Raw genomic sequence first — 24,855 nt, forward strand, 5'->3', positions numbered from 1 at the left:
GAAGGAGTTTGATGTCGGCTAGCGATAATTTTCCTTGTCCTTCTATTTTTTATATTCAAAAGCGATGCAGCTTTAAAACCATATAATGAAACTACACAGGTAGTTGAACTCAGGATTGTAGCACACTTGCAACTAGTTTCAATGCTGACAATCCACTCTTAGATTCTCTCTGGATAGTTTGTTCAGAGGCCACATTGAAAGCGAATACACTAAATTACTTATATATATATACACACGCACACACAGACACCCCAAAATCCGGTGTCAGATTGAGTCGTTATACCCACATCTCAAGGCAGAGATATCAATAAGCTAGAGACAAAGGGTAGCATACGGGTGAGGATGATTCAATGTCCTTTAGACAATGTCCAAAATTTTCCAGGAATTCCGTTCTCGAACACAGTATGAAGCTTTTAGACAATGTCCTTTTCATGTCAGAAAGTAACTCTAACCACATGTACCATACAAATCATACTGGACAAGCCTGTACCTATCGTAAGGCTGATGCACAGTCTGGATTAAGAGTTGATAAATTAACACCACAGTGCTCAAACCACTAACAAGTGAGATGGCTCATATAGGTGAACATGTCCATGTCAAGGGGACAAAGATGGTGGAAGATGCTTTTGCTGAGTCATTGAACCTCAGAGACGCTATTACGCTAGAGCAACTTGCTAGGCCTGAATAATACAATGGGGATTTGAAAATTTAATGGCAACCAATCAGAACTTGCCAGGAAACATCATATTTCAGCACCAAAGTTGGGAGTTCCGATGAAGAACTGCGTGGGGAGTTGCAGGCTGAAATAAATGATGCAAAGAGACATTCCAGTTCTCACGAGTCTGCACAAAGAAAAGTATCATCAGAATGTCTAAAGAATGAATGCTGAATATTTCTTGGACATAGAACTTACATCTGGAATACATACTGCCTCCATATGGAGGAGGAACTCCTTGCCTCTGGAGAAACAAAACAAATGTGTGTCATGCAACGAAAGAAGTGATAGAAGACATCATGAGCACCCACATGACCTTGCAGCAACTAAAGCATGCTAAATACTCCTATTTTGCCTTCTATCAGGGACCAATCAGTCAAAGTTTACCTGAAAGGTGCTTGAATGTTCTGCCACCCCATAGCGAGTACCTGATTTTGGCAAAACGTTACGTCATATGCCTGAAATACTCAAATTACATGGATGATCAAAATTCCAAACCATACCACTTGGATAGCCAACACTTTGATGCTGATAGTATGGCAAAGATGAGCCAGGCAATCCATGGGGATGTGCACCATAGCTGACCAGCGCATGGAAAATCACAAAGTAAATAATAGGAGAAAAAGTTGGATAAAGGTTACCCAACAAGATACAGTTCATAAGGTTGGCTAATTAAACCTCGAGCTCGAAACTGGAAAAGAATTGTCAAGACGGGCACGAGGATATCCTCTCACATCAGAGTATGCTGCATCTTCTCCCTGCAGCAATGGTGCATATCAAGGATATGATCAGATGGGACCAAGAGAGCATATTTTTAAGACATCAGCAGTTACCATATAAGAAAAGGCACGTTTCCCTCCAGCCGCAATATGTGAATAATCTTGGACCGCAGGACCTGTTGTCAAACGATAGTGAAAAGGAAAATCCTTGGAAGAACTTGTGTGATACAGGCTGACTTATATTTCAATCATCATTTATTTTAAAAAAAAATCAAGTGATCAAGTCAGAATCAAAACTTTGGACCTTATGAGATCCTTAAATAGACAACAGGTCATAGAACTAAAAGACAATTTTCTAACTTTGCCAACCTAAAATATACACATGATAGGATATCATACCAACACCAAAGATAGTGTCAATAGAAAGCGGAAAAACAATGTAGTTTTAGAAAATAATATATATTGAGCTCCTCCCAGCAAAATTACCAGTGACACTAATACCATACATTCAAGCTTCAACCAGCTTGCCGCAAACAGGGAGACACCAAAAACAAAAGAAAAATAAAATAAGTATCAAGGAATAAAGAACACATAAAGTCAGAGAAAACGAAAACAAAACAAATTCCTCTAAATAAATAGAGCCCAAAAGGTAGCACTATTGTATAAACAAGATATTTTAGTTTATTAATTCACTTGATGCTATCATTTCAAAGTCCATATTTGCAGTATACAAAGTAACTTCCTTACTTCATAATCAACCATGCCTCTAACTCAATAATCTAACTCAAGAAGCATTCTCATAAGTAGATTCTCACACAGCATCTTAAGCATTCTTATAATCTAACTCAATAAGAAACAACGTCATCGACCATACCTCCTAACTCAAAGTCACAGTGATATTTCAAATTATATCTAAAAAACACCCTTATGAAACAACTACAATATATATATATATATATATATATATATATATATATATATATATATATATATATATATATATATAATATATATATATATATATATATATATATATAATGCTTAGATATCGAAGATAGTTCATCTCTCTCTACTTCTTCAATGTATTGCCAACTGATTTGGTATCTAGAAAATTAGGTTATAGCACTTATTCTCTAGATTTCTTGAACTTTCACACCTTGATCAAAGTTCATAGATGCTCAAACTTCAAAAGATCATTGAGATGCCAGGATCACATGAAGCCCAGGTGTGAAGCACAAAGTAAGGCATGTGTTTTGAACGAATACCAGATATAATAGACATGTAAATTTATTTCATAACAAATAAACATTAATTGAGCTGTAATTAACATCAATTAAGTTAAAAATAATTTGAAATGGTTTACCTCATTAGCTCAAGGTTTGAGTGTTGTGTCAAATGTAAAATGCACAAACATAAAGGTGGATAATGAAAAACAAAAGTAATGTAGCAAAGATTAAAAAATGGTAATAGAAGAAGGAAAAGCAACAAATAAGCAAAGAAAAGAGAAGAGGATGACTAACTGATATATTGAAACCTTAATTGATGAGTCTCGTTTTTCCCTCTTTAATAAAGAGAAACATTTTTTATTGGTTGGCCTTTTTGCTCTTTCTGAAAGATGGTCACGAATAAACCTAGTCTAATCCATGGACTGCACTTTCACCTGAACCAGTATGAAACAAGTTGTATGTACCAGTGTGGGTTTGAACATGGATCCGGGAACATCGTTTTGGGCAATCCGGTCTGACTAATTAAACAAAAAAAAAAAAAAAAACTATTCACCCGTACACGTGCCCTCTTTCCCTTACATTCACCCGTGAGGCACTACTGCCGCCAGCTACTTGTCTATTTCAGGTACGCTTCCTCTTCTTCTCCTTCTCTTCCTCCTACTTGTCTTCCTCCATTGCCTCCTCTTCTTCCTTTCCTCTTCTTTCCTCCTTCCACCTTCCTCCTCTTCCTCCACTACCATTTGTTCCACCCCTTTCTTCTTCCTGCTCTTCAAGTTTTAGGTACATACAGGTGAATGGTGTGTCGGTACATGAGTATTGACAAACCTTGATCTAATCTTTTAAATCAAATATATAATATCAGTGGTGTGAAGAGAAACTAGATATTTACAAAAGCATGCTTATAAACAATTAACGCTTTTTGAGAAAGCCCATTAGGCATATACTTAAGGCATGCCTTATAAAGCTTATGAATCTAATGTTAGGTAAAGCCAAAGCCTATGCTTTCATAGTGCGTATGCGCTTTGACTTGCCTCTAATAGCACTATTCTTGATGACAAGGAAAACATTCATGAAGCTTACATCTATACAGTTATGTTCTTCAAAAGAATGAGTTATATAAACTTCTGAATTCCTCCAGTGAATGTAATAAGTTAATCTATCATTCACAAACCCAAATCAAAATTTTGCACCACCAGAATCTATCACAACAAACTAAAGAATTGTTTCACATATGTCGCATGTGTCAGATTTTGCCAAAGAGAGAATAATCTCATGATTAATAAATACCATAACAAAGTGTGCTTTTGCCAAACCAAACAATGCCCTTAATCTCATTATATGCATAAGAGTTAGGACATATGTTATTTGCTTTTCTGCTACCAATTAGTTAGACACTAGTCCTTCAAACTAGACTCAACTATCTAATCATAATTTCATTGGTCTTAACAATATTAGCAATTTGGGCCCTTAGATTTAGCTTTATTCACTTATATTCCTTACACAAAATCGTGGAATTCTTCTCAATCTAGTTCAGAAGCATTTAGACCAACAAGGTGGAACATAGAACATTTTAAAAGAAAAGCACTATATTTAGTACATAAAATTAGTTCAATGAAGAACAAAGAAAATATATGAACACAAATAACTAGTAGATAAGTGAAGATCTTGTTTGTAAACACCACATATGAACTTTGGTATACGACAGAAAATATACAGACAGAGTAGCAATTGTGCTCACAAGATTTTTCTTTCTTGGAAAAGAAGAGTGTGAAGCCTAGAAGGATTGACAAAATAATAGTATCAAAGTGTTCTTAGGAGGAGATGATGTTGTCAGTTCTTGAGCTATCCTTGTTGAGGTAATAAAGTAATTGGGAGATCAAGTAGTAAATAATTATGAAAAAAAGTTAAAAGAAACATACTGATAATTGAAGAAAGCACTTCACCAAGGTTACTTATAAAAACATAAGTGTTTAGACTATAATAAAAAATAATCAAAGTGAAACAAGGGCAGAACATGATAGTTATCAATCTTGAAATAGCCTATGATAAAATTTCTAAAGCATATGATATGATAAATAAAAAAATAAAGAGATTTCTGGTTACTGTACCAATGTATATGATGGAGCTAACACTACTTTACAAACAATGCAAGATGTGAAAGGCAAGTTCTCAATCACTTAGCATCCACCCAATAGGCAATCTCGAATTATCACCTTTTTGCACTAGTAAAAATATCCAACACAAAACTCCATACACATTTGGTTAATAATAATACATTAAGATAAACTCTACATTAAAGTCATAAAGGGACTGTGAAGTTCGACAGTTCTGGATAAATAGGTAAGTGATGTGCAACTTTAGAATTATAATTTCATTATTTTTGCATATAATTGAAATAAATGGCCAAAAAAATTTAAAATTCAAAACCATATATGGCTTTGAACTATTATTCAATGGAAAAAATGGATGCATTACAAGAAAAATAAAATGGAATGGCTAGAATGGAGTGAGGTATCTAGAGTTTCAAGTGAACAACTAGTGTCCTTTTAAAATCAAGAGAGAATTTTACAACACAGTTGTAGGATCATCTATTTTTCATGATGCAGGAGGTCATGTTAAAACAAAACATATTGAAAAAGCTAGAGCATAAGACATAAAGAGTGTGAGAAGGATGTATGTTATTACCCTAAAGACAATAAATGAGAAAATTGCTTATATCAGGTGCTATCATTTGATAATAAATGACTGATAAAAAGAACATGTGCATCCCACTTGAACATGTTGAAAGAATTCCAATTCAAGGCAGAACAAAGGTGCCAGGAAATATGAACATGAAATCCAAAAACTTGGTTAGGAACATTAAGAAATGGTCTGTCAATTCTCTACTAGCTTTGGCCTAAAGCAAATTACAACAAAGGGAAGGAATCATGTAGAACCCAAGTGGCAGCAGAAAACAACTTGTTGTTATATGTTCTTATAATTTTCATCTAAGTGACAGGTGAGCTTCATGGCTTCACTTGATATATCTTAGTCTAGTTAAAATATTCAACTGGCCAAATTTATACAAGTACTATGTGGTATATATTTTTATTTCTCCATTTTGTCTTATAACATTTTGCAAAATGCTGTATCATATTTTGCACCAAAGGCCAATTTACATGGGACAGCATGAAATGGAAATAGTCCAACTAAAAATAAATGCAAATTATTTAACTTAGAAAACTCTCATGAAAGCTAAAACCTTGCAAAAGGCATTTATACCAGTTTCAGGATAAGAGATACCTCTAGCATAACCCACTTGTCCTTGTTTCCATGCAGCCTGTTCTCTCAAAACCTGCAGGAGTTCATTGGTAGTAGAAGTCTTCTTGTCTTCACCACTTGAATTGTGATCTCTTTCAGAGGACTTTCCCTTGTACGAAGAAACACTTGCTTTCACTTGGCCTAGAGAAATGATTCAGAATATACAATGTCAAATATATTTGGTTTATAATTCACTGAATCCCTACAAGAATTTCAATGGTATAATCCAAAATTAGCGATTTAAACCAACTTAATTTCATTTAGTTTCTTTGTCATTCATTGAAAACTCTTCACAAAAAAGGTAGGTTAAATAAAGCTATGACTTACTCTCAAATTTTGTCAAATAAAACTTGACCAGAAATATATGGTAAAGAAAAAACAATCATTTCATGGTTTTAATGGTGTAAAAAATCATAATGATACATGAGCTACTAAGATTAAGTCTAACTAAGCCATCTATAATGAATAAGATGGGCTCTTAAAGAGTTAAAATGCAAAATAAATCAATTTCAAATAATTTGACTCGAGAAAATGAGCAGCTCTCATGATCAGATAAGATATGGAGAGAGGCATCTACTTTGAAAACACCTGCTCATACAGGTGATAAAAGGATTTGGAAGGGAAAATAAACCTTTTTAAATCCTGTAGTGGAACACACAAGAAACCATGGAAAACTTCCTGAAAGATGAACCAGAAAGACACACACACACACACACACATACATACATACATGCATAAATACATACACACACACACACACACACACACACACTAAACCATGTTATCACCTAGCGAACAGGGAATGGAAAGAAAGATGGTGAAAGAAAAGAAAGACAGTAGGTGCAGCAATTGTACAGCAGGATGTGAAACGATAGAGAAAGCAGTAGGCAATACTTAATTGAATTGAGCAATCAAATATAAATTATAAATAGAAGAACTCATAGCCCGTGGGTCTCAGGTCTCAAACAACCAATGGATCATAGCCAACCAACCTTTGTCTATCAATGAGTCATCTATCAATCAATCACTAGTAGTGGGTCAGCAACCAGTCAATCCTTCATAATATATTCCAGAAATTGCATTCATATCTAGTGGCTGGTTGACTACGAGTAACCACTTCATATGACTTCAGCTCAGTCCAAAGTCAGTGAAGTGAAAACACTAGATATAAAAGATCATTCAACCACTTTTAATGGAAGTGACCTTCTAAATGACTTGTATTAACCAAATGACTCAAAGTCAATTACTTTCAAGAAGCCTAACTTCCACCAAGGTTCATAATTTCGTATCGTACCAACATTTCAAACTTTGTTCAAAACAGTATGGTACGGGCATACCGAGCGATATGCCAAGGTGTACCGCTCAATGCATATATATATATAATATAAAAAAATAAAAATCAATATATAGAAATATTAAAAAGAAAAAAAAAAAAAAAAAAAAAAAAAGAGGTGTTTTCTGCCTCGATGACGTCGCCTCCTTTTCTTCTCCTCGTTGCGTCAAACAAGGAGAAAACTACTCATCGGCAGCGTTCGACGAAAACGTCGAAGGCCGCAGGCGTCTCCGGCCTTCGGCGAAGAACGCGGTGAAGAAGAAGCTAAGCCGCCGCCTCTCCGTTACCTCCTAGATCGGGTCGTCGAGGGAGGGCGGCACCAAATCGAGAAGCGTCGAGGTTCTCCCGATTCTCTTTCTTCTTCTCCCTCTTCTTCAAGTGCCTTCTCCCTCGACGCTTCTTCTTCCCTCGCCGCAACCAGGCTGATACCCCCCCCCCCCCCCCCCAGTAGCGGGCGACGATGGTCGAAATCGACCGTTACCGACCTGTTTTGGACTGTAACGGTCGAAATATCAACCGCTGCCGCCCGATATAGCCTCGCATCATCCGATATGAGGCTAGATCAATGGCACCGCCCAGTAGCGAGTGGTCCGCGCACCGGTCTGTTGGCGGAACGGTACGTACCACCCGGTACGAGCGGTATCATTCAGTATTGTAATCCTTGACTTCCTCTACTCCCTAACTAACCAAACAGGCCCTTAGGTTAGGATCGTTACCCTTCCCTATGGTTTTAGGAGTCCCAAGATGGTTATATTCATCACATAGATTAATTAGAGCTCGAAAAAGAAAAAAATAAAAGCTGACAATACTGTTGATAACTTGATATAACTGTAAGTAGCAATAACCCATGAATGATATGTGATCAAGTCTTTTATTCAAACATCAACAAGAGACTACGACAAATCATAATGTCTCAACTATTTGAAGTTGATTATGCTGATATTCTTCTACCATTGAGCTCTGTACAGAACAAATCTTTTGTTAATCAAAAGCATTAAAATCCATATTTATAGCTTCTCACAGTCTTCTTGATCCTTCCTCTACCAGTCCTCACACCACTAGTACTAATTATCTCATATCATCTAACTACAGCATCTCTAGATCTCCTTTGAACATGTGCATACCATTTTATAGGATTATGGCATGAATGGGAGGAGAAAAACAATAAATGATAGGTTGCATGACCTGATTTTTTATTGGTGACCTGTTCTTTTGTCTCCTTTGAACCCTGTGAAATGGTTCTTGTCCTCTAATCCTATTTTTTCCTCCAATAATGTCTACCCTTCAACCCTCTCACTCATTAAACCCTAAGAATTATCTTTATTGGTTTCCAATAAATATTATTGCCATTAGAAGCCCCCAAGCACCAAAAAATGATGTATTATGAATATAGACCAACTGAAGGAACATAGTTATTGGGTCACATCTAGCGGCATTAGAGCAAATAGATATGTCGATGATCCAAAGAAGTGATACAAGAAATTTTAAAGGCACAACGATAGACAAGAGTGATGCTATATCACATAGATAGAGTCGCAGTATGAGAGAAGTGATGCTAGGAAGCAAGGTTTTTCGTGTACCAGTATTGTACCACTTATACCAGAAAGCGTTGATACACTGGTACGTACCAAATTTAAAAAAAAACTTAGAAGAGGCAGAAAAATTAAAAAAGAAACTGAGTTACAGACACCATATCATCTGGTACAGAGTGGCACCGGCCCTATACCATGCATACTGCATGGTACCGTGCATTACAGGATGCTACTGGCCCTATACCAGGAAGAATGGGTCATACCGCATGGTAAAGATCTGTTATCGGTATATCATCTGGTTTATCTTGGTTTTGTATCAGTAACCTATTGGACTGCTAAATACCGCCAATACTGAATCGTATTGGGTGGTATTGCGAACCTTGCTAGGAAGTATACTCAAATTGGATAGATAAGAGATATATGCTATGTCATATGGAAAGAGTACTAATACAGTATAATAGGCACATTGATAGACATGAGAGGTGCTAATTTGGATGGATACTTTGACTGATTCTCATGATAGCAAAAGTATGGTTTTTCTTAGAGCTCAATACAAATGGAAGAAATGATTAAAGAATAAAAAGAAAATTGAAGCAAGTGTAGACGGATGTTAAGTCAAGTGCAAAAAGGCATTGATGCAGTTGAAGTAGCCAGAAAATCAACAGGGAGCGTCACAATGTCAGAATGAACATGACATAAGAAAATAAACAGGTAGATGTGGAGTTCAAAAGCTGAGGAACTAATAAGATCTTTACATATAAAGAGCCAAACTGAATCATCTGTTACATATCCTATTAATGAACAGATTATAACTAATGATGCATTTACGGCTACAAAAGCCTAACATATTTGAGATTGAAGATCAAATAAATCAGAGATTGAGCCTGTAGATAGGATTCTGCTTCTAGCTTTAAGTTCATCACTACAGATGTGCTAATTAGCATTGATATATTTCAAGCGTTCTTATAATTTCATGAATTCCTTTTATCAATGCCAAAAAGATCATGAGCCCATTGTTGGCGCACAATTGCACATCTACAATTGTTTGTGTTTAGGTTTCACAATTGAATTCAAGTCGATCATCATATACACACAGATGACTGACAAATCAGCCTAATCAAGTTGTTTGTCAGCAGGTATGGGCCTAAATGACCTTCTCAATCACTAAGTGATCACAGATGTGATCCTGTGCAGAGGAAGCAAATGATGCAACCCTGATTCTGATAGTCCAATTGCAGTTGAATATGTAAGAATGATTAAAATGAATCAGTCTCCCTATTCAAGGATTGGTACTGTATCCGGTCACATCAAAAAGGCAAGTATGTTAGTGTTAGTTTTTCTACCAATCCACAAATTACAGATGGTGCAAATGCTAACACATGCCAAGTAAGGGAGATGCTCTGAACTCTTAAGGCACAAAGTATGAACTGTGACCCAATAACCAAAATCTTTGGATAAATTTAATCCGTAGAAACAATTCCAGAATGAAACTTTGATTCAAGCCCCTGAGAGTCTATACATTCAGAACCCCACCAAACCTAGAAGAAATCGACCAGTCAGACCAGTATGGTACAAAATACCGAGTATCCATTGATTTATAACAGACTGAAAAAAAAATTGAGGAGCATAATTGTGGTACCAAATGGTGTGTCCATTACCGGTGCTTGATCTGAACAATAGGTTCAAACTGATATTTAAAACATTGATCACAATCTAAGTGACAATGGCATGCAATAATGAGGCATTGTTACACTTCTAAAAATAGCAGAATAAAACAATAATTTCTAAACAGAAGACACATTGAATGTAAAGGTGATGAATATGATACTTACATGCATGGCATAAACAAAGAAGAAGCAGATCATATATGAACATTCCAAAGAGTCAAAAATGGATCAGAAGTGATTACATCATGAAAAAGGTGGCAGCATTGAGCAAAGCTGCCATCTAGCTTATCGAAGAAAATGATATTCATGACTTAATATTCATGAATGGGTATTTTGAGAAACTTGTTGCATCTAAGGCAGTTCTTTTAACAGATGAACAGAGAAACATATTTATCTATCCACATGTTAGTAAATGCTTTGATAATCATTCGCAGTGCTTGTTGATTTTGGAATAGTGGATTACCATGTAGCGAAAGAAAAACATGTCAACTTTCTTACTAGAAGTAACTGTTATATCTAGTATCTCTCTGTTAGATGTTGACAAGGGATCTAGATTATTGACGTTAACACATTTTCAGTATAAAAACCTCAAATCTAAAGCAGCTCCAAGAAAAGTTAAAATGTCCAAACAAAAAATAACAAAACTATTATTTGTTGCAGACATCATAACTCACGTTGCACTGGCTTTAATTTATCCTTCTCTGTACTGGTAGACTTTAAGAACCCTTTGTTCTGCTTTCCTTTTTGCACAGGCTTAGCCAATGATACCTTAATGTTCACCTGGAAACCAGGAGAACAAAGTGTCCAGTGAAATCAACCAAAAACAAGTACAATTATATATATTCTTAGACATAAGAGAACCTTTGAGCCATTCTCAGTTAACTCTTCCTTCTCAAATGATTCAATGCAGGAAAGAGCTGCCTCTCGAGTGCTGTAGTTAACAAAGGCAAAGTCTTTTCTCTTAGCTGACTGAATATCTCGTGAGTGGACAATCCGCTCAATCTCCCCAAACTTTTTGAAGATCTCCCTCAACTTGGTTTCATGCCATGAAGATGGTATGCCCTCTACATAAACTGATTTGACCTAAATCAAGACAAGAGGAGACTATCTTAGCAACATGTCATGGTTAAGATGAGGTATCGTAACCAAAAGACAAAACATGTGGAAATTAAAATGAAGAAAATAAGTATTTGTTCCAATCAAGGTGCCAAATCATAGCCTGGTACTGCTATTGATCCTTACGCAGACAGATATTACACTAGTATAGTTCAGTGTGCCATGTATACGCACATCCCAGTCCAAATAATATGGATCCAGCCAGAGGAGGTAGGGTGGAAGAGGAGGCAGCAGCAGAGGAGAAAGTGGAAGAGTAGGAGAGTAGGAGAGGTGAATTAGTAAGTGAAGGAGGTGGCGGTGGCAGCAATATGGTGGGGAGTAGGAGGCAACAGCACTGAAGGAAGGGGGGGAGGAAGAGCAGAGAGAGAGAGAGAGAGAGATACCGTTATTTTTTAAAAAAAGAGTACAGGTACAAAGCAGTAAGCCTTAATAGAAAAGGAATACAGATAAGTAAACATTCATAAAAAATAAGAAGAAACACCAAGGACCATAGGCTTGGTACAGTAGGCTTATTGGGTAGTACAGCACAAACCAGATTGAAACAAACTTGTCTGATCCACATCTCGGTTGGTTGTTGGTCACCAGACCATCAAAACAAATTTGTTTTTTTTTTTGTCAAAGAATACTTGAAACAGTACTTGTCTACTTTTGTAAATAGCAAAGAACAAATATACAATTTTACAATGTCAATTAGATATTAGCAAATCATGCCTCCACGTCCTTGGCCATAAAATACGGTGCATGGCATCCATAGACCACGAGAACTGTCAATACCTTGAAAATCGATGCACTTTAAAATGGTTTGACAACAAAATTTCTTCACGAGTGCAAAAACTAATCAAGTTAGTTTTACAACATGTAATGCAAAATTATATGAACCATGGTTTGTCATAACCCAATCCTGACCAAAGTAACAAATCGACACAGTTAAAACATTATTTATCGTTGATAAAGGCGCAAGACCCACAACATGAGATTCCTAATCCTGTAGCAATTAGGATGGTTCAAGTGCACAACTCAGCTCCACAAGCAAGAGACAACCAGTTTAGAACCCATAAAGCACAAGTTGCAATAAAAAAATCATAGATGCTCCAAGGCCAACTTCCTCTTATGTTGCCCATTTCAAACTCTCAAATTAACAGAAATCAATGTTCAACGTGGTGAAGGATCTTGAGCCAGTTTTTAGTGCTATCATAACTTCACAAGCAAACACAAACATGAAGATAAGGGTGCATGTGCAAACATGGAAAGACAGCAGGGAAGGAAGAGAGGGAGGGAGGGAGAGAGAGGCATACCTTCTGCATTTGCTCTTCATCTGGATCATTTAATGGTTCAGCCCAAGCAACTTTGATGTTTCGGCCTTTGCCAAAAACATCTTTTTTCTGAAGTTTTCTATAAGCAAGATGTGCATCTCTGTTAGTTTCAAGCTCAAGAAAAGCAAACCCACGATTTGTATCAGCATTATAGGGATCGGCCATAACAGTAACAGTGTCAATCTTTTCAATTCCAATGTCCTGTAACATCTTAATTACCTGCACGCAAATTACACCAACAGCATGGAAAAGGATTGTCGCCAAAAAACATGAAGCATGTAACGAGCTATTCTACTAGTTCAACTACTATGGAGAAATTATTAATACTTACATCTTCTTTCTTCCATTTCTTATCAATGTTTCCCAGAAATATTGTATCATTCCCCTCAAGAGCAGCTGCCCCACAAATCTTTCCACAGACCTTTATTTTACATCATGACAGGATCAAAATTAGTACCAACCGTACCTCTCAACACAAAGACAAAACAATAAATAATCTTCTGAATTTCCTCCAGCACAACTTGGTATGAGCAGGAAAAATCATAGAGGCAATGACAAAAGAATTATAAATTACAAAAACAATACATTGGAAGTATTGACATGTTAATTCAATGTGATTTGGCTACAAAGAATATCCAAGGAAAAATATTAAAAGAACAGGAGAAAGCATCAACAAGCAAATCATAACAAAGTTGGATAAGAATTGAAAAAATTATGCAGGATTGCCTGTACATGAACACAGGATACGCAACATCATAGAATACAAATGGCTTTTAAACTATATAAATCATGTCACATGCTTGTCATGTTTGCAAATTAGCCTAGGGAAACCCAAGTGATAGACCAATTAATAAGCCCAAGGGATAGAACAAGAATGTAGGTAGTAGCCCAGGAAACAACTTTTCAAAAGGTCACTTTGTGACCTTATATTAACTTATATAATAAGATATTATATCTTAAACTTATATATAAAGTATATATTATTATATTAACCCAAGAAATACAAAATGATCATATTGCACAGCCAGATGGATTTTTGTTATTATTCTAAGAGAAGGGTTCATTAATTGTGCAGCTCATCTGCCTGGGTCCCTCTCATCATATATCCAGTTGGCATTGACAACAGAGATAATTGCCCCCTTTTCCAGTCTGATTGGAACCGTTTCACATCCATAAGCACTTAGAAGACTTGCACTTCGGGAGTCTCCCTGACCCCATTAGGAACCAAATAAGGATCACAAAACTCTGCCTGAGATCCCACAAGCCCCTTAAGGGTCTTGGCACAGTATAGCCCCTTTAGGAGCATTCAGCCAGACAAAATGAACAAAAAAAAGCAGCAGTAGGAATCAAAGGGTATTTAGACACAGATTAATTAGTCATGTTATTTTTGGATTCGAGCAACTGAAGCAAAAAAAAAAAATCTTGTAAGCCTCCTAGTTCAAACAATTCTCATCTTTTTCTACTTTTATCTGATCTTTTCATAAAAAAACATTATCTGATCTTTTAGGAAAAAACATAGTTTCATTCCTCAAGCTTTCATCTTTGTGAGGTTTTTCTCCTCAAATTGCAGAAAATGCAAGTTTGGAGGGTTGATACTCTTAACAATTTTAACATCATACATGCACATATATGTCCAGACAATCAAATCCTTGGCATTGTTTACCACCCACTCGACTAGGCCATTGTCCACAACAACAATTCTCTTGATTCTTGTAAGTATGACCATATATGATGAATGATCTAGGAAACTCGAAACAACAATCACTAAACAAACTTGAAGGAAACCTTGATACTAATACGGTCATCCCAAAACTGCAACATGTTAATAGAAATCACAATCATCACATGTTGATTAAGGAAAACATGGTGAAAAGTGAGGATGGCTAGTCAATAACACATCTAACATAGTGTTTTGAAAATGCGCCCAGGTGCACGGCTAGGCGCTCGAGTGAGGAGAGGCAAGGCCCAAGAGCCTAGCACAGTCATCGAGAAACATACTTCAATGAAGGGCTGCCTCGATGATCACCTAAACCCATGCGTCGGGCACCTCGGGTGAGTGCTCGATTAAAGGCAAGCAATCAAACCAAACCTCGATGAACCTTCAACCTTTGGTAAGTGAGTTTGGTACACCACCACCAGACCAATGTTTAAGGTGTACAAAATCAAATGTTATCCAATGAGAGCCTAAAGGTCAAATGATACAAATGATGGGAAGCTATTCCATAAATGTCTTTTGTTTTTTATTTCTATTGTCAGATTTCTGAGTGAGCCATTGTGACTGTTGTTGTTCGGTTCCAAGGTTTGGTTGTTTATTCACATGAACCATGGAAACAAAGCATGGTCTAAAAGGTAAACCAAAACCAAAATATATTATAAAAAGATTAGGCAGGTTATGCAATGAACGAATATTGTTTCTTTCACTGCTACTGATAAATCTTCTAACTTCAGTTATAAAGTTTTGAGGCACAATAAAAGGCTCTAATATCCTTGGATCAATAATTCAATGTTATTCTCATTTTTATGTTCCTAAATTTAGTTCCATCCACATGAATCACAGGAATTAATTGTGCCAATATAATATAATCATAAACCATGTTCATCATGTTTTATTCAAAACACATTGTACCACCAATGACCCATGCAACCAATAGAACTTGATTGATAACATAGCAGTAACAACAAATTTTTCCTATGGTCTAAAACGGCATAGAAAAGCTTGGACTGGTTCTTAAAGCTTCGGAACCAGGATTTGCCATTTAGGCTAATAGATCCATACTAGTCCCAGTTGACACTCGGACGGGTAAACACCAAGTGGTCCTGGAGAGATGACATTCTGTGATCCAAATTAGACCTTTGTGTCTGGTTACAATGCTTGCAACTAACTAACAATAGCTTCAACTATGGCAGTTAATGACAAAAGATTATGAATTTTCATCATTATCTCCAAAATACAAGAATCCCATTCTTGGCATCATTGTCCCACGATGAAGAATCACCATGTCATTTCACAAAATTCTATAAATTTGATTCAGAAAAACAATAATATAGGGCAAGACAAAGTCACACACAAAATCAGAGGTTATGAAGATGAAATTGAGCATAGATGCACAAAGAATGCAATTACCTCCACTTTAGAGAATTCAGAAACGGCCTTTTTAGCTTGTGCTGCATCCTTGTACCTCAAGAAAGCAAACCCCTTGTTCTTCCCAGTCTGTCCATCCATCATCATTCTTACCTCCACAATCTCGCCCACCTTCCCAAAAACCATCCTCAGATCCTCCTCCTTGACATCTCTACCGAGTCCTCCAATAAAAATCTCCGTCTTCCTCCTATTCTGCCGTTCTGACATCCCGGCCTCCTCATCAGCAGCAGTTGTCACTGCCTCCTCTTGCCTTTCCTCCTTATCCTGCAGCGGAACATCCTTCTCCTCTTCCAAAGCAACATCCTTGTGCTCTTCGAAACCAACATTCTCCGTCTGTGTCGCCCCTCCAACTGCAACATCAGAACTAGGGTTCTGAAGCCCCGATTCGGTAACCGGGGTTTCTAGGTATGCGGCTTCTGTCAGCGGTTGCAACGAATCTTTCTTAGCTAACGACACCACCTTCGGAATCCTCTTCTTGATGATTTTCTTCTTGATCACCTTCCTCACTCGGACGATGGTCTTCTTGGGCGCTTCAGATGGCACCGCAGCTGCAACCTGGGTTTCCTCGACGGCGGGGGAGGCGTCAGTGGCGGAAGGTTCCGAGGGCTCCGGGACAGCCTCGGGGACAGCAGAGAAGGGGGTTTCCGAGGGCTCCGGTGCAGCAACAGGGACGGGGGGCTCGGGGGTGGGTTCGACGAGCTCGGAAACGGGGGTTTCGGAGGCGGTCGAGGACGGGGGCGGTGTGGCTACCTCGGCGGCTGCGGCCGGAACGGGGGTGATAGGGATGTCGGAAGCGGCAGCGGGAGGGGAGGGGTTATCGTCGGCGGGGGCGGCGGCGGGGGCGGGCGCGACGGGGGTTTTGGATTTGGACTTGGGGACGGTTTTGCGCACGGTTTTGACGACTCGCTTCTTCGGAGGCATTCTTTCGGTCTGTTGTCTTGGGCGAGGTTTGGAGAATAGCAGCAAAGGAGAGAGAGAGACGCAGCGAGGAAGAGAGGGGAAAAGGGAAAAGAATTCGCGATTGTGAGGAAATAGGGATACGATCCGGTGGCGATGCGCGAAGGGATGAAATTATATTATTAGTAACCACGATATATATATATATATATATATATATATATATATATATATATATATATATATATATATATATATATATATATATATATAAAGGCAAAATCTTGCAGTTTCAATAGAGTTGTCGATTTCCTCTCATTTAATTAATAATTGGAAAATTTAACGTATTTTAATTTTCCATGTTTCTTATTATTACATGAAGAATTCCAGACTTTCTAAAATGCCTAAAAGCGACCTTTTTTTCCCTCGTTTTCATCTGATTGGGGCTATCAAACGTGTTCGAGATCTAAAGAAAAAATATATGTTTTTACAAATCTTAAAGCAGCTAACGCTATCTAATAGATGTGACTTAACTGCATTATGTACTAATAGACAAATCCTATTACTTTGATTACGGCTAAATGATAACAAATCTATTTGTCATAAAGAGATTGAATCTGTTATCGTAAATTCAAATCCCGGTAACGCCACGGGTTTCAATGGGTTTAATGCCCATTAAAGGTATGTTTTCTTGCTTTGCTCCGAAGAAAAAGAATCTTTAATCATTTTGTTTTTATTTTCGACTGTTATCATTTTGTTGATTTCCGAATATTAATGACTAGGAAATCATTTTGTTGATTTCCGAATATTATTTATCTAATTCATTTTAAAGATTATATCCAATTATTTAGTCCAAATACTTTAAGATATTATTGATTGCAATCAACATGCTTTCATCAAACTATTAGATTCACTTTATTGAGGCAAATCAACATGGTTTTCCTAGTCAAAGATATTGGGTAGATACAATCTTGTATTACCAACCTAACAATCACTATAAACTCAAACAGAACAAAAGTGTTGTTCTATGACTACTCATCTTTTCCTGATAATTATGTATAGTTCGCCGAAGAGTCTCTAAATCATACTGCTAGCCAAAGCAGACCACAACCTCATCACATTCCTTTAGTGACTCAAATGTTTGCATATAATAAATATCATGTTCTACATAGGTTCATAATCCATAACATTCCTTTTTATTGGCTTGATATAGAGAGAGAATTCCTCCTCTTCTTCCTTCTCCGTCTCCAAGCCGCATATACCTGCATGACAAAGGAGAAAATGTCAACAAGTAGAACAGGAAGCAGAGAACCAGTCGTGATCACGCCGACCCGGTTTCATGGACCGGACCAAATCGCGTTTTGCCTCCTCGATCCCTTGGATTATAAGCAATGGAGATGCGAGTAATGACCTGGCAAAGTCAACATCGTTGACTAATAAATATGGAAGAAGTCAAAGCCACCCGAGCCTACATATAATGCCCAGTCCTGGCACAGGTTTCTGTAATCTTACTCTTCTTCAAGGAGTTTGGTATGGATCTCTTCTCGGAGGAACAGATCACCGAGTTCTACGCAACCTTCTGCCTCTTTGACAAGAATGGAGATGGTCGGTTCTTCTTCTTCTTCTTCTTCTTCTTCTTCTTCTTCTTCTTCTTCTTCTTCTTCTTCGACACCCACCCACCCATCTTTGATCTGTTATGCTTCCTCTCATGCCTTTCACTGGATTTCTCAGGGTGTATCACGTTCGAAGAATTATCGACCGTCATCAAGTCGCTGGGCCTGAAGCCTAACGAAGGAGAGGTGCACAAAATGATCAGCGAAATCGATGCGAATGGCAATGGGACGATAGAATTCCAGGAGTTCTTGAACCTGATGGCCAGCAAATTAAACAAGGTAAAGCAAGAGCTCTTTATGGCAAGCCACCGAATGGTTTCTCCTCGATCAATCTTCATTCAACACACGTTCTCATGGCAGGGGATTGACTCAGAGGACGAACTCAAAGAGGCCTTCAAAGTCTTCGACAAGGACCAGAATGGCTTCATCTCCGCGACCGAGGTGCGTTATAGGTCTCCCTGAGCTGAAGGAAGGCGTACGTGGGCGTGCATTAGTATCTGATTCGTATTTCTGTGTTCTTGCAGCTAAGGAACGTGATGATAAGTCTGGGAGAGAAATTAACGGATGAAGAGGTGGCTCAGATGATCAGAGAGGCGGACTTGGATGGAGATGGGCAAGTCAACTTCGAAGAATTTGTGAAGATGATGTCTGTATGATCACTATATAAAGAGTAGGCATTACATGTACATGTTCATGAAGTTTTCAGCTTTTTCTTTGGGGGGGGGGATACAGAAACAGTGGATGATTCTTTTGTAGTTTCAGACATTGACATACAAATTCCAAGTTCCAAACTCGGTTTTCCTTTCACAACTTTCCCCCACACTGGTCAAAACATGATGCAAAGACCAATGTGCAGCTGGGAAAGTACTAAGAATATCATATTGTCAAGTTCATATTGAGCAAAAAGAGATGGACATTTATGATCTTCTCAAACGATAACATGGTACAGAAAATAAAGAGGCAATATATTTTTTTTTCCTTTTTAATACTATTCATCATAATGCCAAAGTTTCCAGCATCTGAGAAATGTGGACATCCTAAATGCTGATGCTACTACATCCAGTCCTAATTGCTACAAGTGCATGTTCTCCTTCATATGATGCATAGAGATTGTCTCTTGGTCCCTTCAGGTACAACTCCTTTGGTCACTCTGTCCCTTTCTTTGTAATAAGGATGGTGAGAACTCAACAAACACATGAATTTTCTTCTGCAAATGATTGATCTGAAAGCAATGAAGAGGAGTCTGTCCATAAAGAATCTTCATTTTCTTAAAGATAAATAGGAGGATTCTGAAGCAGAATGAGCAGTAATGCCACAAGCAACACAACAATGGAATGGTTGAAATGAAGGCTTGAGCATATTTAGACTCCTTTTCTCCCTCTTTTTCTTCTTCAAAAGCCAATGCAGGAAATAGTTGGAGGAAGAAGAAAGTAAGCATTTATCAGGTGCCATTCTCACCCACTACGTGAAGAGGGCGACCAAGGACGGGTGACGATTTCCTTGGCCACTCATGGCTGCAGCAATTATGGTGGTGGTGGTGCTGCTGCTGCCGCAGGAGTGGTGTGAATCATAATCATCCAGCTCAAGTGGACATTCCCAACAGGCCACCAGCCTCATGGTTGATGGCGATGGAAAAGCCTTGGATGCTGCTCATTAGTACAACAAATGAGACCTTCCACTCTGAATTAACAGTGCATGTTACTCAAATAGTGACAATACACCAAAACTCTTAATCCAAATCCAACCCTCTTAACCAATTTGATATGATAGTACAAACCAAACCTTCATGTTTACAACCTAATCAATCAAGTAATGACACAATTTGATACATTTATGGGACTCAAAAGTTACCATATTAATTCTTAAACCTGAACCCAACTCATGAAATAGTAAGGTTAAACATAACAATCAGTCTGTGACAAGAACACATTTAGGCCTAATCCAAACATAATATCTCTCCACTGACTTGACTTGCTTTGTAGCAGTCAAAGATTGTGCCAGCCACAATCTTTTCTTCCTTCTTTCCTGTTTAAGTATATGTATTATACCCCCCAAACACTTCAACAAGAAATAACCATTATGATTGATCTCATTATCTTCCCTTGCACTCTTTACAAATGGAGAGATGGAATTAGCTTCACATGCATTCTTATCCGGATCTTGAGTTAAGATGGTTCATGCAGCATTCCTTAGGTGAGGAGCTTCTTCTCGTTGACGATATTGAGCAGGCGCGACACTCCCTGAGTCCACATCTCATGCTCCCTCTGGCTCAGGCACTCGAACTCGATGACACGGTGCTCTGCGGTCCTCAAGCCAAAGTAGCGGCGCTGCTCGCCGCCTTGGAGCAGATGTCGGCCCGGCCATGCCTGGATCTCCTTGCAGACTTCTACAACTACATCTGCAATTAAGCATCGCCCAGAACAAGTCAGGCTCACAAGGAACTTGGAGTCCAGGCCTTGGGGGATTGTCCTAAAGAGAACTGTGTGGCCACTTACTCTTCTTCTTCTTGGTGATTGTCCCAGCAACATGCCTACTCTTCATCTTAAGCATGACCTGCAAAAAGAACACCATTGATCGGAATTGGCATCTCAAACCTGGAGGACAAAAAATTGAAATATTTTGTTACCTGACCCACGCCATTAATGTAGATTGAGACTAACTTCCAGTGAAGTGCACCTGAAATTAGATCAATCGACAGAAATGAATCCTTTGATATGAGCCTTTATAGGAAAACCATGAGAATGATAACTAAATTCGATACCTTTTCGGGTGCGTTTGAGCAGATCAGTCCCCTTGGCGAGGAATTCCTGGCTACAGAGGCCTAAGAAGTTATCTTCCTCTGGGACGAACTCATCGCCGAAACTGCTGCCATTGCTTTCCAAGTCCTTCTGTTGCTTGTTGCGGTGGTGATTGTTGTGGTTTCCCATGGCTCCCTTCTCCACTGGTATGACAGCAGCAATGTTCCACACGTCCTTGAGCGCCCTTGCCTTCAGGGTTGCCGCCCCTCGTAATGCTGGAACCCATTACAGTCTCATGGATCTTACCACACAAACAACGTGAATTGAAAGGTTTGGTAAGAGGGCGGTAATCACCAGTTGCAGCAGCAGCTGTAAGAGTAACGATATCTCCGGGAGTCCTGACATTAACAGCAGAGCCGACGACTGACGCCAGGTGCTCGCGCTCGGCCCCCATGGACTCGGCAGCCTCCACACACTGTGCGGCGACGAGGGTGGCAGCCGACGCGACCGCCATATCGATCCTGGCCGCGCGGTCATCTTTACCAGACCCTGAGGCGGCAGCGGTGGCGGCTGCTACAGCTGCCACCGCTGCAGCAACCCCAGCCACCGAGATTGCGGCATGGAGCTGTGCATTCTGGGCCCGGGTCTCCTCTTTCTTCCTCTCCCTTCTGTCCTTGAGCCACCTTCCCACGGTCTTGCTCGTCCCTCTGTAGTGCTGCGGTTTGGGCGTCGCAATTGCCCGGCAATACTGCATTCATTACATTGCAGCCAACATGTAATGATCCAAGATTGTTTATTTCTTTTCAAGCGATCACTATCAGACATTTATTAGCATCCAACGTAAAGATTTGAGGTAAAATAACAATCTTAATCCGGTGACGAGGAGCACCAACAAAAAGAACCACTGCATGAGAAAGCTGTTTAGCTGAAACTACTGTCCATGGTATTGCCCAGAGGATAGAATGGACACTGAGTCCTCATGCTGGGCAGGGAGAAGGACAAACATTTGAATAGCAATATTATCCTTCGTGCTGCATACAGGATGAAGGACATCAGATAAGCCACAAGGATAACAGATGGTGATAGTGTAGCAATCAACGACAGAAGACAGACATGGAGGCAAACACTGGGATGCTGTTTGCTTTTACTGACATGGGTTGCTTCTTTACCCAGGCAAGAACTGAGGAAACAGGATTCTTTTGACCTCAAGCAACACAGATCCCATTGTCCAATGCAGGCTTTGCTCAGGGAGCAACAGGACAAAAGAAAGAACCTTATTTTATTCATCACAATGCATCTTTGGCTTCACTCTAACGCCTTAAAAGACCAATCTCATCTTCTTTATCATCCTCACAAGATCTTTGACTCTGTCAACCCCAACTTTGTCTATTAATCAACATCTTACAGGATTAAAAACTACCAATATAAGATGACATGGGGAGAAGGAGGACTAAAGGGGGCAAAAAAAAGCAATGAAGCTAAAGCTCGCAAAGTAGTAAAAGGGACCGTCAATTAATTACTCTGCTAATTATAGAGGTGTCAGGAATTTTATTGGAGGAAGAGAAAGGCATCTTCCTCTTTCTCCTTTCTCTTTTACAACCTTGTTTCTTCCTCCAAAATATTTCAAAAGGCATTGATAGCTCGGTGCCATTGGCTTGGGTACTCCATCTTCCAAAGAGACCATCTGTCTCCTCGAAGTCTGTAAATTACTCACCAAAGTTTCTGGGATTTGCATGTTAGACTTCCAATTTGGTAGCTTTGAGGAGCAAATAAACTTGATATACACTAAACAAATTAAAATGAAATACTAATATGCTTCTTTCAGTTCTGCTGCTTCCTTGCCCATAGAAGTCTTAACACAGTGTATTACTAACCTTTTTCTACACAAATTTATATTTTGTTTCAATCAAAGCTCTGAAAATTAATCAAGTAGATTTACAAAGGAAGGTTAAGTGCCATGAGAGAAAAAAAAATGGAACACCAGAAGATAGTTTTCTTCTTTTCAATTTACAAACCAAAGAAGCATTAGTTTGAGAGAGAAGAAACACATCATGGTGAATTAGCTAACATAGAGCGTTGGAGAGAAGAAAGGACCTTAAGGTCATCCATTTCACAGGGGGAGACCGGAGGGCTGTCCGAGAGCGATCCGCCGCCGTTGAGAGGGCCGCTGCTGTGAGAAAGCCGGCCAGACGTCAGAGGAGACACTTCCTGCCATTGTCCAAGTAATGAAGAAGAATAAGAACATGGGATCAAAATTAGGCGCGGAGGAAGCTGTTCCTGCGGCTTGCGAACGAACAAAAGACAGAATCTAACAAAATAGCTCAGGAATGAGGGTGTCAGAATTCGAGAACGTTCAACTATAATTGAATGCATTGAGCAGCAAGCGTTTTGTTGCTTTCCAGACTTTTCTACTACTAAAATCAAGAAGGAGAAAGGAAGAATTACTTCGTGGAGTTTGTCCAGAGAGAAATTTTGACTGTGCTCGTCACAAAACATGAAGAACAGAAGCTAATATGTAGTACTTTAAACAAAAGCAGCTTCTTTTTCATGAAGAAAGTTCTCAGTTGTCTGTCTTTGCAAGAAATTAAAACTAAGAAGAGGTGAAGAACAAGAAGAAGGACGCCCATCAGCGAGCTGGAAAAAGATGTGATTTTTAAGCAGCAGCACCCACCGACTGGGACATTATCCGCTCCATCACCATCTGCGAGGTGGCAGACGACGCGAAGGTGAACGGATTCCCAGCGACCACCACCAGCTCCTCTGGCTCCTCCTCTGGAATCGCCCCTGCCGGCGGTGGGAGCAGCGACGGAGGAGGTGGCGGCGGCGGCCCCAGGGCCTTGGACACTTCGAGCGCGGAGGCGCTCCAGGACCGCGACAAGAACTCCATGGGGTCCTTGGGGACCTCCGGCGGCCGAAGGCCGTATGCTAGCGCGGCTTCCGCGCGCCATTGCTCTCTGTTCCCATCCATAAAGCCAAACAACAGCAGCCGCAGTAACAATATCAATAATGATACAACAAGAGGGCGGTGGGCAGTAGTAAGTGAAGATGGTAGTCGGGAGAGAGAGGCTGATGGTGGTGTTTTTATAGCAGAAGAGACGAACGGAGGCACGACAGATGGGTTGGAGTGGAATATCAGGAAGGGGGTTGAGACTGTTTTAGTGACTAAGACCAGTTTCCTCCTCTCACAGAGAGAGAGAGAGAGAGAGGGAGGGAGTTGCTTTCATGGCTCCAGTGCCACTGTCCCTCTTATTAATTGCCTCTCTTCTCTCTCCCTCTCTCTCACCCAACTTGCATGGGATGTTTGCCACAACAGTTGCCTCAGTGATTGCAGCAGATTCTACCAAATACACACTGTAGCCAAAAAAACAAAGGATAGGGAGGGAGAAAGAGTATGTATTTTATTTTATGTTGAGAGAGAGAGAGAGAGAGAGAGAGAGAACAGAGTGTGTCTTCTATGTTATGGGGTGAGAGACAGAGAAGAGTTGGATTCATACACTTGTCTGGCTTTTTTTACATGTACAAGTCCTCTTACTATTGATCCTGT

The 24,855-nt window shown here is 39.2% G+C and overlaps 3 protein-coding genes across 4 annotated transcripts; 1 reads left to right on the forward strand and 2 right to left on the reverse strand.

Moving 5' to 3' along the window:
- Nucleotides 1-337: 337 nt before the first annotated feature.
- On the reverse strand, nt 338-17,118 carry LOC103991058 (protein gar2). Its single transcript, XM_065158773.1, has 12 exons — nt 16,046-17,118; nt 13,253-13,342; nt 12,904-13,140; nt 11,354-11,575; nt 11,167-11,272; nt 5,943-6,101; nt 1,549-1,610; nt 1,394-1,473; nt 1,219-1,295; nt 1,103-1,143; nt 914-959; nt 338-842 (listed from the first exon to the last, which is right to left on the reverse strand). Exons 1-12 carry the CDS (start codon nt 16,982-16,984, stop codon nt 835-837), a joined length of 2,067 nt encoding a protein of 688 aa, XP_065014845.1. The 5' UTR covers nt 16,985-17,118; the 3' UTR covers nt 338-834.
- Nucleotides 17,119-18,454: 1,336 nt separating this feature from the next.
- On the forward strand, nt 18,455-19,363 carry LOC135642545 (calmodulin-like protein 8). 2 transcript variants are annotated; one of them, XM_065158782.1, is made up of 4 exons: nt 18,455-18,565; nt 18,692-18,852; nt 18,934-19,014; nt 19,098-19,363. In XM_065158782.1, exons 1-4 carry the CDS (start codon nt 18,493-18,495, stop codon nt 19,227-19,229), a joined length of 447 nt encoding a protein of 148 aa, XP_065014854.1. In that variant the 5' UTR covers nt 18,455-18,492; the 3' UTR covers nt 19,230-19,363. The 2 variants fall into 2 exon arrangements, with proteins under 2 accessions (XP_065014854.1, XP_065014852.1); XM_065158780.1 differs by having other exon boundaries at nt 18,692-19,014.
- Nucleotides 19,364-20,302: 939 nt separating this feature from the next.
- LOC135642541 (VAN3-binding protein-like) lies at nt 20,303-24,420 on the reverse strand. Its single transcript, XM_065158774.1, has 7 exons — nt 23,983-24,420; nt 23,406-23,519; nt 21,666-22,059; nt 21,335-21,586; nt 21,200-21,249; nt 21,069-21,126; nt 20,303-20,971 (listed from the first exon to the last, which is right to left on the reverse strand). The coding sequence occupies exons 1-7, from the start codon at nt 24,277-24,279 to the stop codon at nt 20,763-20,765; spliced, it is 1,374 nt and encodes a 457-aa protein (XP_065014846.1). The 5' UTR covers nt 24,280-24,420; the 3' UTR covers nt 20,303-20,762.
- Nucleotides 24,421-24,855: the final 435 nt, after the last annotated feature.

This window comes from Musa acuminata, chromosome BXJ3-7 (genome assembly GCF_036884655.1).
Source record: "Musa acuminata AAA Group cultivar baxijiao chromosome BXJ3-7, Cavendish_Baxijiao_AAA, whole genome shotgun sequence".
Taxonomy (NCBI): domain Eukaryota; kingdom Viridiplantae; phylum Streptophyta; class Magnoliopsida; order Zingiberales; family Musaceae; genus Musa; species Musa acuminata.